Here is a 17,247-nt window from a genome sequence, read left to right on the forward strand (position 1 = left end):
TGTTTTTCTTCAGTTCAAATACCACCTTCACTCAAATTGATATACCAATATTTCCGCATGTCTATCAGGCATGCCTTGTAAGAGAGGGTTTACTCTCTTCACTAATTTGTAAGCCCCTGGAAGGGCAGACATCCTCTGTACTCAGGCTGAGACAATGCTCTCTGAACAATCACCCCCTGTTCATCCCCTATGTCCTGAGAGGGCTTCATTGACAAATTATAATAATTTACATGCATGTATTAAATTTTGTCATCATTCCAATAATTTCAAACATACTCTATATCAGCTCATTTGATTTCAAAGACAAAGAATGGAAATGATCTTGTCCTTTTAGTAGTACTTCAAAAAAGAGCTAGTAGGTTATGAAACTATATAATGCTCATCTTTTCAGAATCTAATTGTGTCTCTCAAAATAGACTATTTAAATCTCGATGGAATAGCACTTAGAATAACACACTGATAATAATCACTACTAGATTGTTAATACTCAGAGTAGGTAGAAGGCAAGATATTGTATGCAGAAGATTTTCTGTTCCCATTAACACACAATTTCATTCCTGAGAATTTTCTAGGTGAAAACATTTATCAAATAAACATACATGCAACTCATGGTCTCACTATTTTCTATAGGTACTGCTCATTTAAATAAATACTTAAGGTTAACTATTTTCTATTGGATGTTTTATAAGATAAAGTCATTTTTCTAAAGGACTGGCGTATATTTAACAGAGCACAGAAATGCCTACTGACTAAAAAACTAATTTTATAGTACCTTATTACCTCATAACATAGTGAGTTCACAGTATCATTCTGAAAACTTTAAGGCTATTTAGGTTTCTGAATTCAGAACTTTCTAGATTTTAGAAAGGTGCATAATCCTTATTTTATATATTACTAAATATGGGGCGAGCATCTCATGAACACTTAACTTTTTTGAGATATAAATTTAAACAGCTTATTTTTTAATATAATTTCCATATAACATTATATTAGTTTTAAATGTACAACATAATGATTCTATGTATGTGTATATTGTGAAATGATCACCACAATAAGTCTAGCTAACATCATCACCACACATACAGTTAAGTATTTTGGGGTGAGTACTTTGAAGATGTATTCTCTTAGCATCTTTCATATATCAATACAGTATTATTAATTTAGTCACTGAAAGTTTCTTTAAAAAGTAAATATACATCCACAATATAATTAGCCCACTCCTTTCTATGTCTTTACTTAAAGAAAAGAAAGCAAATGCCTATAACAAAACATATAAAAATATTTATGGCAGCTTTGTAATAGCTAAGAACTGGAAACAATCCCAAACATCCATGTCCATCAACAAGTAAATGGGTGAACAAACTGTGTTACACACTTAGAATACTATTCACAGGTTAAAAAAATAATAATAATAAAAATAAAAAATAAAAAAACACAAAAAAACCACAACTATACTGATGCATGCAACAACATAGATGAATTTCTAAATTCTTAGGATAATTAAAAGAAGCCAGAAAAACAAGGATGTTTTGCATGATTCCATTTATATATTATTTATATGCAATAGAAAAATGCAAACTTATCTATTGTAACAGAAAACAGATTGTTGGTTTCCTGGAGATTACAGGGGTAGAGGCTCATAACAGACAGAGAAGGGAAGTTCTTGTTCAAAATGGTGAAAAATGGAAAGTAAAAAGAAGCCACTGGTCCATAATGGTTTTGAAATCAAATTGGGCAAATGTTGGGTTTTTCTTAATTAGGTTTCAAGACCTGGGAATAATCCTGTGTGGCTCTCAGCTCCATGCTCGTAATCATCCTTCCTTTTTCATAAAAGGCAGCATTTGTTTGTAGCTGAGGACTTTTATCAGCCTGCACCTGGTAGCAGCCTCCTTTCATTTTGTTCTCTCTGGCTCTTTAAACCAGAGTTAGCAATGTTTCTGCTATAAATTTTTCTGAAGAAACTTGTGAGTCTTAAATTTCAATGGGCTTTACTCTATTAGACAAAAATCACACCCACAAATCTTCCTGTGATAATCTCTTCTGTATGTTGGCTCCTACTGAGAGACCTGAAGGTTGATATTCTTAAGCTTCCTAGAGGCTCTCTGGTTTGGGTGAGAAGATCTATGGAGGCACACACATACCCTCTTGAAAGAATTCTTGAAAGAGATTTTTGGTAAAACACTGTACGGCCACACCCTCATGTTTTTCTCTATGCCACATTTTCAGAAGCAATCTTTTTGTCAGATAGATCAGGGTGAGAATTTCCTAAATTATCAAAAGTCTTAGATCCTTTAATAATACTTCCCTAATTTTTCTCTCTCTTTTAGCATTTTATTATAAAGCCAAAAGAAAGATTCATGTTGTACCTTCAACCCTCTCCTTGGAAATCTTAATATGTTAATCACTTACATATTGTGCAGGAAATACTTCTCATAAACTTTCTGCCACTACATAACAAGGAACCAATTCCTCCACTTTCCAAAAACATGCTCCTTTCTCCCTCTGAGCAATCTCCATGTCAAGTGTCCTACAAACACTTGTTCGAATTTAGGACAATTTAGGCTTTTCTGTAATGCTCATCAAAATTCTTCCAACCTCCAGCCATGACTTGGTTGCAGAGATTTCCACATTTTTAGATATTTCATACAGCAGCATCCCAGTTCTGGGTACCAAATCTGTATTAGATTTTTTACTGCTGAATAACAAATTACCACTAACTTAATAGTTTAGGACAACACCCCCTTTTCAATCTCAGTTTCTGTAGGTCAAAAGTTCAAGTACTGCACGACTGAGTTCTCTATTTAGGGTATTAAAATGCTGAAATCCAGGTTATTAACCCAGCGTCACTTTCTAAAGATCTGGGAAAGAATCAGCTCTCAAACTTATTCAGGCTTCTAGTAAAATTCAGTTTCTTGAGATTGTAAAACTGAATGTCCCTTGCTGTGAATCCCTCTCATACTCTGAACCTTTGTCATGAAGAAAGCAGGACCTTTTAAAAGGCATAATTGATTAAGTCAGGCGCACTAAGGACAATCACCTAATCTTAAAGTCAACTAATGCAGACCTCAATTAATATACAAAATGCCTTTAGACTAGTGTTTGTTTGAATAATCAGAAGGAGAAATTTTAGGACCCATTTTAGAATTCTGCCTACCACACATATATAATTAGGAATAGATGTGCTGAGTTGTATTGATATATGTAAATGCTACCAAAAATTTTCCAAAGTGATAATAGTGCTTAACACTTCCACTAGTAGGTTATAAAAAGTTACAGTGTTGTGACATTCAAGCCAATGTTTTTGTCATGCTGATGGATATTAGTGTAACTAATACTTTGCATTTTCCTGATGACTACTGTCTTCTTTTAAAAGTCAGGATATTAAAAAATAAAAGGTTGAAAAAGGTAGGGTTAATTATTCTATCATGTGTTTTTAACATAAACTTCTAAAATGGCATCCATCCATATTGTTTACAGTTATTACTAAAGGCCCAGTGCACGAAATTCATGCACAGTGGGAGGGGGTGTCCCTCAGCCCAGCCTGCACCCTCTCCAATCTGGTACATCCTTCTCACAATCCAGGACTGCTGGTTCCTAACCGCTTGCCTGTCTGCCTGCCAGCCTGATCGCTCCCAACTGCTCTCCTCTACCGGCCCGATCATCCCCAACTTCCCTCCCCTGCCTGCCAGATCACCCCCAACTGTCCTTCCCTGCCAGCCCAATCGCCTCCAGCTGCGTCCCCTACTGGCCAGTTTGCCTCAATTGCCCTCCACTACCAGCCTGATCACCCACAACTGCCCTCGCCAGCCAGCCATCTTGTGATGACATCACACAAGTTCATCGCCTGAGGGCATAACGCCACCCAGGCTTTTATTATATAGGATAGGATATGTCTGGGCCTTTGCTTTAACATAAATTATTCAAGCATTTTTTCATCTTTGTTATCTCAATCCCTATCATAATACCTGGTACACAGAAGGTATCCCATATTTAGTGAATTGAACTTAATTTACCTTCTAAATTCTTTTTCATTTCCAAATATGAAGCACTGCTTCCATTCTATATTCCTCCTAAGTCAACCAGATTTTATATTTCTTTCAGCAGTCTAAGACATAATTTGTCTGAGCCAGTACTGCATTAATACAGTTACAGGAACAAAATATAAGAGTGGGCAAAAGAGGCTTAGAGTTGTGTGCACATGCAACACAGTTTATTCTTGTATTATCATTATTATATGATTTATTTGTATTACAATTCTAAACTTACTTTTTTCCACCCCTGTATGTCTGGCCTCTATTTAAAATTAATATACTTAGTTTTTCTACCCAAAACAAAGTGTTTCCATTCATTACTTTGTCTTTAGTGTTTATCACAATACTTAGTTCCTATTGACAGGCAAAACTAAATTGCTCTTATATTCACCTTTGATTATGTAACCCCTCCTTCCAAATAACCCTTTTATACTTGAGTACATTTCAAGACCCTTGTGCAACCAGACTAATCTCTGAATGTCTCTCCCAATTTCCTTGTCAGAATTGCTTAGTTGTTAGTTATGTATAATTTTATTCTAGGAAGTTATCGAACATTTCCTAACCATCTTTCCTTTTACAGTCTCAAGGTCATCAAATCACAATTGTCTTTCCTCAAACACAGAATTTTTTTCTTTTTAAATTTTGTATCATTTGCATAATTCCCAAGGTGACTCATCATTTCCATATCACCAACAAATTACCTTTGTAGATTAGAATTAGGTCCAAAGAAATAGATCCCTCTGCATACCTTCCTACCAGGCCTGAAAATCATTCTATTCCTGTGCTCGAATTGAATTTCATTCCACCAAATTGCTCTCATGTTTAATGCTTATACACTTTTCATTATGCTGCTTTCAAAGAAAAATATTTTGCTGATGTGACTCAATTAGCACAAAAACTGTAATTCTAGGTCTCTTGATTTGTTTCAATATTATGATTAATTTTTTTCTTGCACAGAAGTATGTGCAGTGAATTAATTCAAAATCTTGGGAAGACCTGTATACATTTTCTAAGAGCTGGTATCTAGCCAAATACTCTTTTACAGTTATGTTCTATTCATGTGCACTGTGCAAATTATAAGCTTCATACATATGCAAAGTATAATATTTAGGTAGTATTATAATGAGAGTATAATGGAATAAATTAGTTTCTGTTCCTACATTAACTTATTTATGCTACTAAGAAAATCTGATGCCAGGAAAGTAGTCAGTTCCTGAGGTGCCTTTTACTAGTAGGCACCAACTTTCCCACTGTTATGTAGTTATCTGAATGAAATGCTTCATTTGCCAAACAGTTTTGTTCTTAAGAGGTCTCTGGACATTAATGCTTCATTAATTAGGATGTAATTTTGATCACTAATGTATTCCATGTAATATTGTATTTTCTTAATCATAAGTACATGGTGCATGCATGCTCATTTTATTATATAACTAGAGGCCCAGCGCATGATATAGTGCACAGGGGGGTGTGTCCCTCAGCCCGGCTGCACTCTCTCCAATCTGGGAAACCTTGAAAGATATCTGACTGTCCATTTATGCCTAAACAGTCACAATCCAGGACTGCTGGCTCCCAATTGCTCACCTGCCTGCCTTCCTGATTACCCTTAACCACTTCTGCCTGCCAGCCTGATCACCCCTAACCACTCCCCTGCCAGCATGATCAAGGCCTAACTGCTCCCCTGCCCACCCGATTGCCCCTAACAACCCTCCCCTGCAGGTCTGGTCACCACTAACTGCCCTCCCCTGCAGGCCTGATTCCCTCCAACCTCTTTCCCCTGCAGGCCTGGGTCCCCCACAACTGACCTTCCCTGTAGGCCCAGTCACCCCCAAATTCCCTCTTCTGCCGGTCTGGTCATCCCTAACTACCCTCCCCTGCAGGCTTGATGACCCCCAACTGCCCTCCCTTGCAGGCCTGGTCCCTCCCAACTGTCCTTCCCTGCTGGCGTGATCGCCCACAACTGCCCTTCCTTGCAGACCTGGTCCCTCCCAACTGCTCTCAGCTGCTGGCCATCTTGTGTCCACATGGGGGCAGCCATCTTTTATTTTATTTTTTAAATATATTTTATTGATTTTTTACAGAGAGGAAGGGAGAGAGATAGAGATAGAAACGTCGATGAGAGAGAAACATCGACCAGCTGCCTCTTGCACATCCCCTACCGGGGATGTGCCCGCAACCAATGTACATGCCCTTGACCGGAATCGAACCCGGGACCTTAGTCCGCAGACTGACGCTCTACCGCTGAGCCAAACTGGTTTCTGCGGGGGCAGCCATCTTGATGGTCAGTTTGCATACTACTCTTTTATTATATAGGGCCAGCTGGTTTGCCCTGAATGGTGTCCCAGATCAGGGTGGGGGTACCCTTGGGGGGTGGGGAAGCCTGTGCAAGGGGGCTGTGGTGGTTTGCAGGCCAGTCACGCAACCCGGCAACACAAGTGGAGGCCCTGGTATCTGGGATTTATTTATATTCTATAATTGAAACTTTGGAGCAGAGACCAAGGCAAGCCAGGGCTGTGGGAGCTTGGTTTCCTCCATCGCCGGGGGAAACTCAAGCCTCTTCTCTCTTCAGCTGCCGCCATTTTTGTTGGGATTAATTTACCTTCTATAATTGAAACTTTGCAGCCTAAAGCTGAAGCCAAGACAGGCCAGAGCAGGCAGAAAGCTTGGCTTCCTCCATTGCCAGGGAAACCCAAGCCTCCTGCTTGGTCTGAGGACACAGACATCTTGGTTTGGTTAATTTGCATATTTGCTCTGGATTGGCTGACAGGCATGGCTTGCGGAGTGATGGTTAATTTGCATATTACTCTTTTGTTAGATAAGCTAAGGAATTACATAATTAAGATATATAATTATCAGAGTATAGTAGTGGGATTTAAATGAGAAAGCCCACATATATAATTAAGTCTTCAGCCTTCAAATGCTTCATATATTGTTATTTTAAAAACTGTTATGCAAAAATTTAACATTCTAACTCAAGGTAACGAAAAAGATCTAATAAGGCAATTACCAGATAGAATTTGCTTGCCAAACTCTAAATTTCAACATAGACAAATAACCTCTTCTTTACACGTATAAACCCAAAGTTCATAATAATGAGGTTCAGCAATATCAAGCAACAAGAAGGAAGAAAATACATATTAGTTTCCTAGGGATGCTATATCAAATTACCACAAATGAAGTGGCTTAAAACAATAGAAATTTTTTCTCTTTGAGTTCCAGAGGGTAGCCACCAGAAATCAAGATATCAGCAGGGCCATGCTTGCTTTGAAGGCTCAGAGGGAGAATGTGGGAGAATGGATGCCTCTCTCCTAGCTTCTGGTTTTGCCTTGGCTTGTAGATGCATCACTTCAATCCCTACCCCTGTCATCCTGCAGTGTTCTCCTGTCTCTCTTCTCCTCTTCTTATAAGGCCACCACTCATATTAGATAAGGTCCACCTTAATAACTTCATATTAACTTGCTTATAAACAAAAAGACCCTATTTCCATATAAAACTACATTCACAAGTACTGGGGATTCAGAATTCAATACATCTTTTGGGGGACACAATTCAATCTATAACAGGAGATGGGGCAGTAAAGGCCATGCCTCCAATGTTGCAGAGGATTTAGATGATGTAGATACTACTACTACCAAATTATTTCTTATGGTTTAAATTGTATTAACAGATAAATCCCTAATAAGAGATAAACCTAAAGAGAGAGAGAGATAAACCCGGAAATTGGCACAATAAACTAAATGCTAGTCAAAGCACAAACACACAAGCCATATGAGAGATTTCTGTGATCAAGATGTTCAACTCGCCGAAACTGGTTTGGCTCAATGGATAGAGCGTTGGCTTGGGGACTGAAAGGTCCCGGGTTCGATTCCGGTCAAGGGCATGTACTTTAGTTGCAGGCATATCCCCAATGGGGGGTGTGCAAGAGGCAGCTGATCAATGACTCTCTCTCATCGATGTTTCTAACTCTCTCTCTCTCTTCCTCTCTGTACAAAATCAATAAAAATATATTTTAAAAAAAATATGTTCAACTCTACATGTATCTCATAGATATTTTCATAAATGTGGATACTTATATGTAACAATATTACAACACAGCAAAAAAAAAAAAAAAAAGTAGCAGAAAGAAAATGATATAAATCTACCAACAAAGATTGACTAAATAACTTATGGTACTTCCATACAATGGAGTATCATGCAATTACAAAATGACTAAGGGAGATTTAAATGTGCCAATATGAAACAATCTATCAGATAAAGTTACAGAAAAAATATACAATGTCTTCCCGCTTATGCAAAAACAGAAGCTACACAGACATCTCATCTCTGCTTATGCAAACAGACTGCCAGTATTTCTAAAAGGACCCAAAAGAAATGTGTGTGGTTGCCTCTGGAAAGGAAGATAGGTCTGAAAAGGGAAAAAGCAAACAAACTTGTTTTCAGTGGATATCCTCTGAAGTTTTTAATTATTTTTTAGATTGTGTGTAAAGTCCATCACAGAAAAATAAAATCAAAGAATAAAATTCAAGAAAATAGCAAATATCCTATATAAAGGAAAACAGAGATTCTTACCTTTCTCTACAAAATTTAAGTGAATGTAGTATGGCAGGTCTCTTTTGGCGTAAATTCCATAAATGCAACGTATCATCAGCCAAGGCACTCACAAGAGCTCCCTTGAAAATAAAGTGTAATATATTTTATATAGAACACAATTTACAAATATTAAAGGTACTAAGGAGCTGCCAAAAAATCTCCTTCCTAAATTTCTATACTTTCTGCAAACAGATTTAGTTCTGATAAACATTTGTCTCACCCAAATTCTAAACAGCAAATGCAAAACTGTGTTGTGTACTTATACACACAATGTGTGTAAAAAAATTAACTTCTTCAATAAAGTATAACTTATCTTATTAACTAAAAGTATAGTATGATCTACTTGGATATTATGGTTCATTACTAGCTATGTAAAGCTAGAGGCCAAACTATAAGTTACATGGTCACTACTATACATATCTCCTTGACTGAAAGAGCAAAATATGATATGAGGTAACCTTCCAGTTTTATTTGGCTTAAGACAAATCATATGAATGTACTATGCCTAGATCATAATTATACTACTAGAATAAGGAAAATAAAGATTGCATTCAGCACACTGTAATTTCAATGTCCAAAGGGTTGAGAAAAACAAACTAATTTAGAAAATTAAAATATCTAGTACTATTAAATACTACTAAGAATGGAGGAAAAAATTCGATGGCATTATATGAAGATTATGCAGGTTACTCAGTCTCATTCCAGATCTGACAAATCACAATTTTTAGAGCAAGTACCTATGCAGGTGTAGTTTTCTTAAAAGCTTCCAGAAGTGATTCTGATGTGTGAATAGACTTAAGTCTCTACACTATGATTGGTTTATTAAGATATATGTTTTTCCTCAAAAGAGTAAGATACTGTTCTATATTAAGAATAAGACAAAAGATGCAACATGAAGAATTTATATTAACTTCAAAAAAGATTTGTAATTCCAATCCTTCAGATTGAGAAACCTTAAAATTTCTTCTTAAAGAAGAGTTTCTCATCTATATAAGAAAATTAAAATAGCTCTGAAGACAAACTTTACATTGAGTGATGTCTCCAAATCCTTTTCCACATTTAGTATTTAAGAGAGCTACTCTGTTGTGTAATCCTAGTGCTATAATGACTACTGGAAGGCATCCAGAACCTGGGCTTCCCTTGTAGCCCCTCTGGAAGGTTGTCTGGAAGGATGTCCAGTCTAATTAGCATATTATGGTTTTAATATTTATAGATAAAAAAAATTTTTTAAAAGAAAAAGTAATGAGTCCTCATATATGGGTTTGACACCATCCTATATTGTGATTATTTTAAACAATTTATAATGCAGATCTATGCAGAACCCTGAAGTTTAAAACAAGCAAAAACATGGTTCCTTGACACTGAAAAATCTACACAACTGCATATTATTTGGATCATAATTTTGCTGTTCCCTATTGTCATCTTTAGATCTCTGCACCCATAATGCCTTTTTAAATCCTCTGATTTGAAGAAAAACATTTATTAAAAGCCATGAGTAATTTTTTGTCTTTCATACATATTTAAGAACTTAGGGGGGGAAAAAAATGTTCACAAATTATCCTTCCATCTAAGGATAGCAGAGCCTTTTGGAGTAATGTCTCTTTCTTCCTCTATGACCAGCTTTTTCTGCTTGTCCCTACTTCCAGAAAACATCTATTCTCAGAGTCCGCATACATTAAAACCTGCAAACATATTATTTACTCTGCTGTAAAAATGGGGTTTGGTTTCTCTAGCTCCTTCTAATCTTCAAAGTCTACCAAAGAGAAAGGCATCACCAATTACTTCAACCAATAAGTGACACAACAAGAACTTTGGACAATAACCTGTTTCTAATGTATTTTGGTTTCCTGGTTGTATTTCAAAACAACTCATTCGAGAAGTACATTTTGTTATTTATAATAAGCTTCATCTTTAAAAAATATTTCAATATAGATTTTTTAGTTCTATAACTCTCAATATCACTAAAATAAAATTTAAATACAGCACCCTGTACCAAAAAGATTTACTTTCATTCTATTTGTAACAATGTTTTGAGAAACATCTTACATTATTTATGTAACTATCTACAAAGATGTCTTAACACAGGAGTGGTGAACATCGGGCCTGTAGGCCATATAAGGCCCACGAAATCACTTGGTCTGGCTCTATCAAAACATTAGAGTAAGTTAATTAAATGTTTGACCAAATATAGCAGGCTAATTTTTAAGCTGATAATTTTGTATGGCATGTGAATGATGTTATAAATATCCAAATGGACCTTGGCAGAAAAAAAGGTTCCCCATCCCTGTCTTAAAGTGAATTACTATTATCTGTAACCTATATGAAATTAGTTTTTGTTTACATATGTCAATATAAATGAAGAAATCTGAAAGACAAGATGTGGCCCTAATTTGTACATAAGTAAGAGAGATTAAAGCAATTCACTAACCTCATTAATCAGGAACTGGAGCTGGATGACTGCAGATCCACTGTCATGCTGGCAATAACATTCTACTCCTGGACGACCAAAGCTGTCATTAATTCCATTAAGGAGTTTATGCTATGTGTGGGCTTTTCATAGAAATTGGTAAATTATTTAACAGACTCATAAATATTCCAATGGCCTGATATGCAATACACACTAGTTACTGAGGTCGAGATTTAGCATTAGGTTTACTATACATCAACCTCATCAGGTAGTTTCTGCTGAAAATCATAATGCTCAATGATTACAGGTCTAAAAGAAATAACAGTACTAAATAAAAAAATAAATAAATAATATACAGAACCAAGACAATATATACTTTCCACTGGCCCAAGTCCTTTTTTTCACTTAAAAAGAGGAATAAAGGTAGAGCTTCCAGTTTTGCCTAAGTTAGCAAACAAATCTGAAAAGCAAACAAATGTAATTTTGGAATATTGGTCATAAATAATCTTTTTACAGGCATTTTTCATTCCTGTAATGTCATTTTAAAAGTTTACACTAAAAATATAATGAAGAGCCACATAACTATGTTTGTAATTGTGGGATAACATTATATCATTAATAAATGTATCAATTTTTACAGCAGGCTTGAATATAGATTAAAATGCAAACTTCTATGACTTTGCATATAATAACTGCAAACATACAGCATTTTTGTGCCAGGCATTATATTAAACAGATTATATACTTTATATAGTCTCACCCTATATAAACAGATAAGAAACTGAAGCACAGAGAAATTAAGTAACTTGCCCCAAGTCACACAACTAGAAAGTAGCAGAGGTAGAATCTGAATAAGACTCTGGCTCCAGTCTACACTCTTCATTAATAAGGTATGCTGTGTAAAGAACAAACAAAACAAAAATCCCAAATATTTATAGAATGTACTATGTGCCAGACATTGTTTTATGCTTTTAATCTTCATTACCTTGAAATAAGAAGCTAGACATTTTAATATGCTGCTATATTAATCTACTTTTCACTACTAAATATTAATAGGACACAAAAAGGCAAATCTAGCCGAAACCGGTTTGGCTCAGTGGTAGAGCGTCGGTCTGCGGACTGAAAGGTCCCAGGTTCAATTCCGGTCAAGGGCATGTACATTGGCTGCGGGCACATCCCCGGTAGGGGGTGTGCAAGAGGCAGCTGGTCGATGTTTCTCTCTCATCGATGTTTCTAGCTCTCTATCTCTCTCCCTTCCTCTCTGTAAAAATCAATAAAATATATTAAAAAAAAAAAAAAGGCAAATCTAAAAGTCAAATTTGATAGGATTTAATAAAATTACAGCATTCTTTATTCAAATTCACATTCAGGTGTATAGACTCCAATTTATACATTCCATTGACACATATCCTAGAGTTGTTCTTAATTAGAAATAATTGCAACAATGCCCATTTTCTATCCATTTTTTCCTTTTGGTTTCTAGAAATATTTCTAGGTAATGTTTCCATTCCATGGACTTTTTTACATTTTATTACTAACAGTTGACTCTTTTATTATTTTATAAATAGACTAACTGAGCCTGTTTAGCCAATAGTATACCCTACTCTTTAACACCTTGAAATTATTATTGTAATCAGTAGTATCTTTGCTATACCAATTGCCCAAAAGCTTAGAAAGAAAACACTTTCCAATTATTTTCACAATGATTAGATCACGTGGGTTTTGGCCTGTCATTCTGTCCATGCTGTTCTTTTGTTTTCCTCATTGCTTATTGTATAGTCAATTGGAATCTGTTGATACTTCCCTTTTTCTTTCAACAGGGGTCATCAGTAACTGAATTATATGATTACTTTTGAAAGCCTTCCCTCTCTAGGCTATGTAGATTTTCATGAGTTTCAGGTAATAGAAACACTGCATTTTCTCTTCAACCACAGAGCCTAGAATGTTATTTGGCACATAGTAGACACTAAATAAATATTTATAATGAGTGAATGAGCTTTTTTAAAATCCAAACATGTCCAGTCATATCTTCTTAGGAATAATTAGCTCAGTTCCCAGAAAGCCAATAATATGTACAGTGTAGTAGAAAGATGCTCTAGTTCTGCCTCTATCAGGACACTGGACTACATTGTCTCTGGTGTGCATTATATATCTTACAATTCCATGAATCTAGATTTCTAGCCTGTTCGATTTACCTTCCAATCATTTGTTAGATTGGTATTAAAATCATAGCAATAATTCCTCTTATTACTTATTATCCTGCTGGTATTTCTATTGTATTGTCAGCAAGGTAGAATTTAAAAAATAGTAAAAGAAGGCAATTGGACCCACGCAGTGTAAGTTCTGAAAGTATAACACGTAGGCAAGTTTTCACTGTTGCACTACAATTGTGTATCATATACATATTTTGACAACCTGTACTTTTATGAAGGATAATATGAAGACTGGTAGATATTTAGTGAATTATTAAATTTTTAAAAGATTATATATTTTCTCAGAGAATCTGTGCAGTTCCTGTCACAAATACAAAGGCAAAGTATTAACATTATTCCAACCTTTAGAGAAGTGATATATTCTTCCATTTTCCAACCTAGAAAGAGAGACTGGAGCACATATAAAATGGAAAACACCTGAAGAACTTGATGTCCTGTGCAGTTTCTGCAAATACATTTAAATACTACAAAGTTTAAAGATGAGACTATAGATAACTGATAAATTACACAATAGTATTAAGCATTTAATCACATACTATTCTGTAAAGGTAACTTTCTTTGAGCAGATACGCTTATAACCAAAAAGACTATTAATTGGTCCTTTCTGATTCAGTGAAAAATAGTAAACTCAAGAGCATAATCTTAATCCATCATACACCCTAAAAACTTCTATTATAATTTCCTTTAGGACATTCTTATACTTTCAGCAAACAGTGTAATTCACTTCGAAGTGTTCTAGTAAGGTGTTGCTACTCTGAAGTGGCTTATGACTCTTAAGGTTTCCCAGATTGGAGAGGGTGCAGGCTGGGCTGAAGGACACCTCCCCTCGTCCCCTGTGCATGAATTTCATGCACTGGGCCTCAAGGAACACAGGGGTGTATCATCTTTTCAAATTAGTGGAGTGATCACATTGTAAGGTATAAAAATGTGAGCCACTACATTATGTACCTAAAACCAATATAATATTATATACCAACTAAACTTACATAAAAAGTTAACGGAAATAAAAAGGAATAATGATGAAAGCACTCTTAAAATAAAAAGATAGGCTTTAGCATCAAACCAACTTATTTATCCTACTCAAAATAATACAACCTGTTAAAAAAAAAATAGCTAAAATAGCAGATTACCAGGAACAAAACAGAAATATTGAAAATGATCTGTGATAACTAAGACAATGCATCGTGCTCTAGTTTTCGCATCTGTGAAATGCCTCACCTGCTTCTTTCACTTGGTCAGTTGTGAGGATCACCTACAAGTTTAAAACTAGATTTTTCAATCTCTTAATTAGACTTCATCCTGGTCATTTTTTATTGCTGGTTCTCATATCCAGTGATAGATACACTGCTATGAAAGGGAAACACCAGAACTTAAACTTGGAACTTCTCTTTCTTTCAATCTTCACATACTGTATTTCAAACATCCGTTTCACAGCCTTGTCTCCAAAGGTAATGGCAGAGCAAAGTGTCAGCTTGTACCACAACTCTCAAGATGTTATGATTTACTTTAAAATGGCACCCTCTCTGCACAAATTGTATTGAACATGCTTATTATCTACCATCTGCCACACTAAGAATAGTGCTACCCTGCCTGTTGAATATTACCCAATATTTCTCAATTCTGGTTCTACATTATTAGCATCCATAAAGATTTAATGTAAAAAGAAATTACAGATTTGTCAAGCCCCATGGCAGACTCTGAATCAGAATATCTAGAGAAGAAATCCAAGTATAATTTTGGGCATTATTTGTATGTTTTGTTTTTCAGCTCCACGAATTATTCTAATTACAGCCATGGCTGAGAAAAAACTGGAAAACCTTATAGGCATAAGAATAATTAAGCATTACTGTCCATAAAATTTATTTATATATATATATGTGTGTGTGTGTGTGTGTGTATTTAATTTAATAATTTCTCAGACTTGCTTTCTTAAATAGAATCATCATGAATCTCCTTAATATCATAGGTCTTATTTTCCAAACTTCTAATAATTTGCTGCTTCTATCTGAACTAGCTTCTAATTAACTTGATAGAAATGTGCTCAAAATAAGATCTTAACTCATCACCAAAATTTCACATAGTGAAGAATATTTCATTTTGTACTTTATAACTTATGAATGTATTTGCAATTCAAACCCTTTAACAATTATTTACACTTTTATAGTTGAGCACCCCTATTCTATAGTTTCACCTACTTGACAACTTTTAATCTCATTTTGAATATTTTTTTCAGCCATAAAAATTAATTAGACTTCTAGTTTCTGGTCTAGAAATTTGGAAGTTGTCATTCTATCCTAACAATAAGTAAAAAGCTGAACAAACTAAAAATCAGCAATTCTTTTTAAATCCATAGTGACGTCACAAAGAAAATTATTGCGTGCCCTCCCTCCCCCAATTGCAAAGACAGACAGGCCAATACAAATACTCATAGCTCACCCAAATAAACCAACCAGCAGATACGGCTACAGAAATGAATGCATGGGTAGGAAAATCTAAACTGTATATTAATTAATTGCTGGAGGTTTAAAGAAGAGAAATCTGAAAGTTAGAAACTCCAGCGGGACCCACACTTTTTACTTAAAGAGTTTTACAGCATGAGCTCCACCAGGTTCTCACAGTGTTATCTGAGAAAAATCCCCTCCTCCTTCCAGCATGGGAATCAACAAAACAAACATTTTTAAATACAAGAGCATTCTGTTATTAACAAGATCTGCCCTCAGGAGAAACTAACCAGTCTAAATTGCTAGGGATTTATCAACACCTAATTAACCTGGTAGAAATATATAATTCCAACCTACTCTAGCCATTCTAACTCACCTGGAGGGAGGGACAGGAAAGGACTGAGAAACCATTGTGAAATTCACAGACTCACTACAAGAATAAAACCTAGTAATAGGCATACAACACTGACCCTCCACTCAATAGTTTACCACCAAAAATGAATCTGGACACAGACCTTATACTCTTCAAAAAAATTATCTCAAAATAGGATCTTAGACCTAAATGTCAAACACAAGACTTTAAAACTCCTGCATAACATGGGAGAAAATCTAAATGACCTTGTTGACCTTTTAGATACTACACCAAAGGTACCATCCATGAAAAAAAATCATTGATAAGCTGGACTTCATTAATATTTAAAACTTCTATTCTGCAAAACATAGTACCAAGAGAATGAGACCATAGACTTTGCAAAAGACACATCTAATAAAGGACTGTCATCCAAAATATACAAAGAACTCTTAAAATTCAACAATGAGAAAGCAAACGAAAAATTAAAAAATTAGCCACAGACCTTAACAGACAACTCAACGAAGATATACAAATGTCAAATAAGCATATGAAAAGATGTTCTACATCATATGTAATTGATAAAATGCAAATTAAAACAAGGAGATACTGCTACAAACCTATTAGAATAGTCAAAATCCAGACCACCACCAAATGCTGCCGATGAGAGCAATAGGAACTCTTGTTCATTGCTCATGGAATGCAAAATGGTATGGCTACTTTAGAAGATAATTTGGCAGTTTTTTATAAAACTAAACATACTTTTACTATCTGATCTAGTAATAACACTACTTGAAATTTACCTAAAAGAGTTGATGACTTATATCCACACAAAAACTTTTACATAAATGTTTATAGTTGCATTTTTCAAATATAAAAACTTGGAAATAACTCACATGTCCTTCAGCAGGTGAATAGACAAATAAATTGTGGTACATTCAAACAATTGAATACTTTTTTTAGCACTAAAAAGAAATGAGCTATCATCATGAAAAAACCCAGAGGTTTTTAAGTGCATATTACTATGTCAAAGAAGCCAATTTGAAAAGGCTAAACACTATTATGATTTCAACTATCTGACTTTGTAAAAAAGACAAAATTATGAAGACAGTAAAACAACCAGTGGTTACTAGGTACGAGTTAAGGAAGAGTGAACAGGTGGAACAGTAGAGGTTTTTTAAGGCAATGAAATTATACTGTATGATACTACAATGGTGGA

At 35.2% G+C, this 17,247-nt stretch overlaps 1 protein-coding gene across 4 annotated transcripts in view; it reads right to left on the reverse strand.

Moving 5' to 3' along the window:
* STXBP5 (syntaxin binding protein 5) overlaps nucleotides 1-17,247 on the reverse strand; it is a 125,448-nt gene that overhangs the window by 93,643 nt on the left and 14,558 nt on the right. For all 4 annotated transcript variants that reach the window (XM_084889291.1, XM_084889292.1, XM_084889294.1 and 1 more), the window contains exons 3-4: nucleotides 11,047-11,128; nucleotides 8,598-8,698 (exon numbers count right to left, since the gene is read on the reverse strand). In XM_084889291.1, the coding sequence (XP_084745417.1) occupies nucleotides 8,598-8,698; nucleotides 11,047-11,128 (183 nt within the window). The remainder of the gene's footprint in view (nucleotides 1-8,597; nucleotides 8,699-11,046; nucleotides 11,129-17,247) is intronic.

This window comes from Pipistrellus hanaki, assembly GCF_964339955.1.
Source record: "Pipistrellus hanaki genome assembly, chromosome: 7".
NCBI lineage: Eukaryota > Metazoa > Chordata > Mammalia > Chiroptera > Vespertilionidae > Pipistrellus > Pipistrellus hanaki.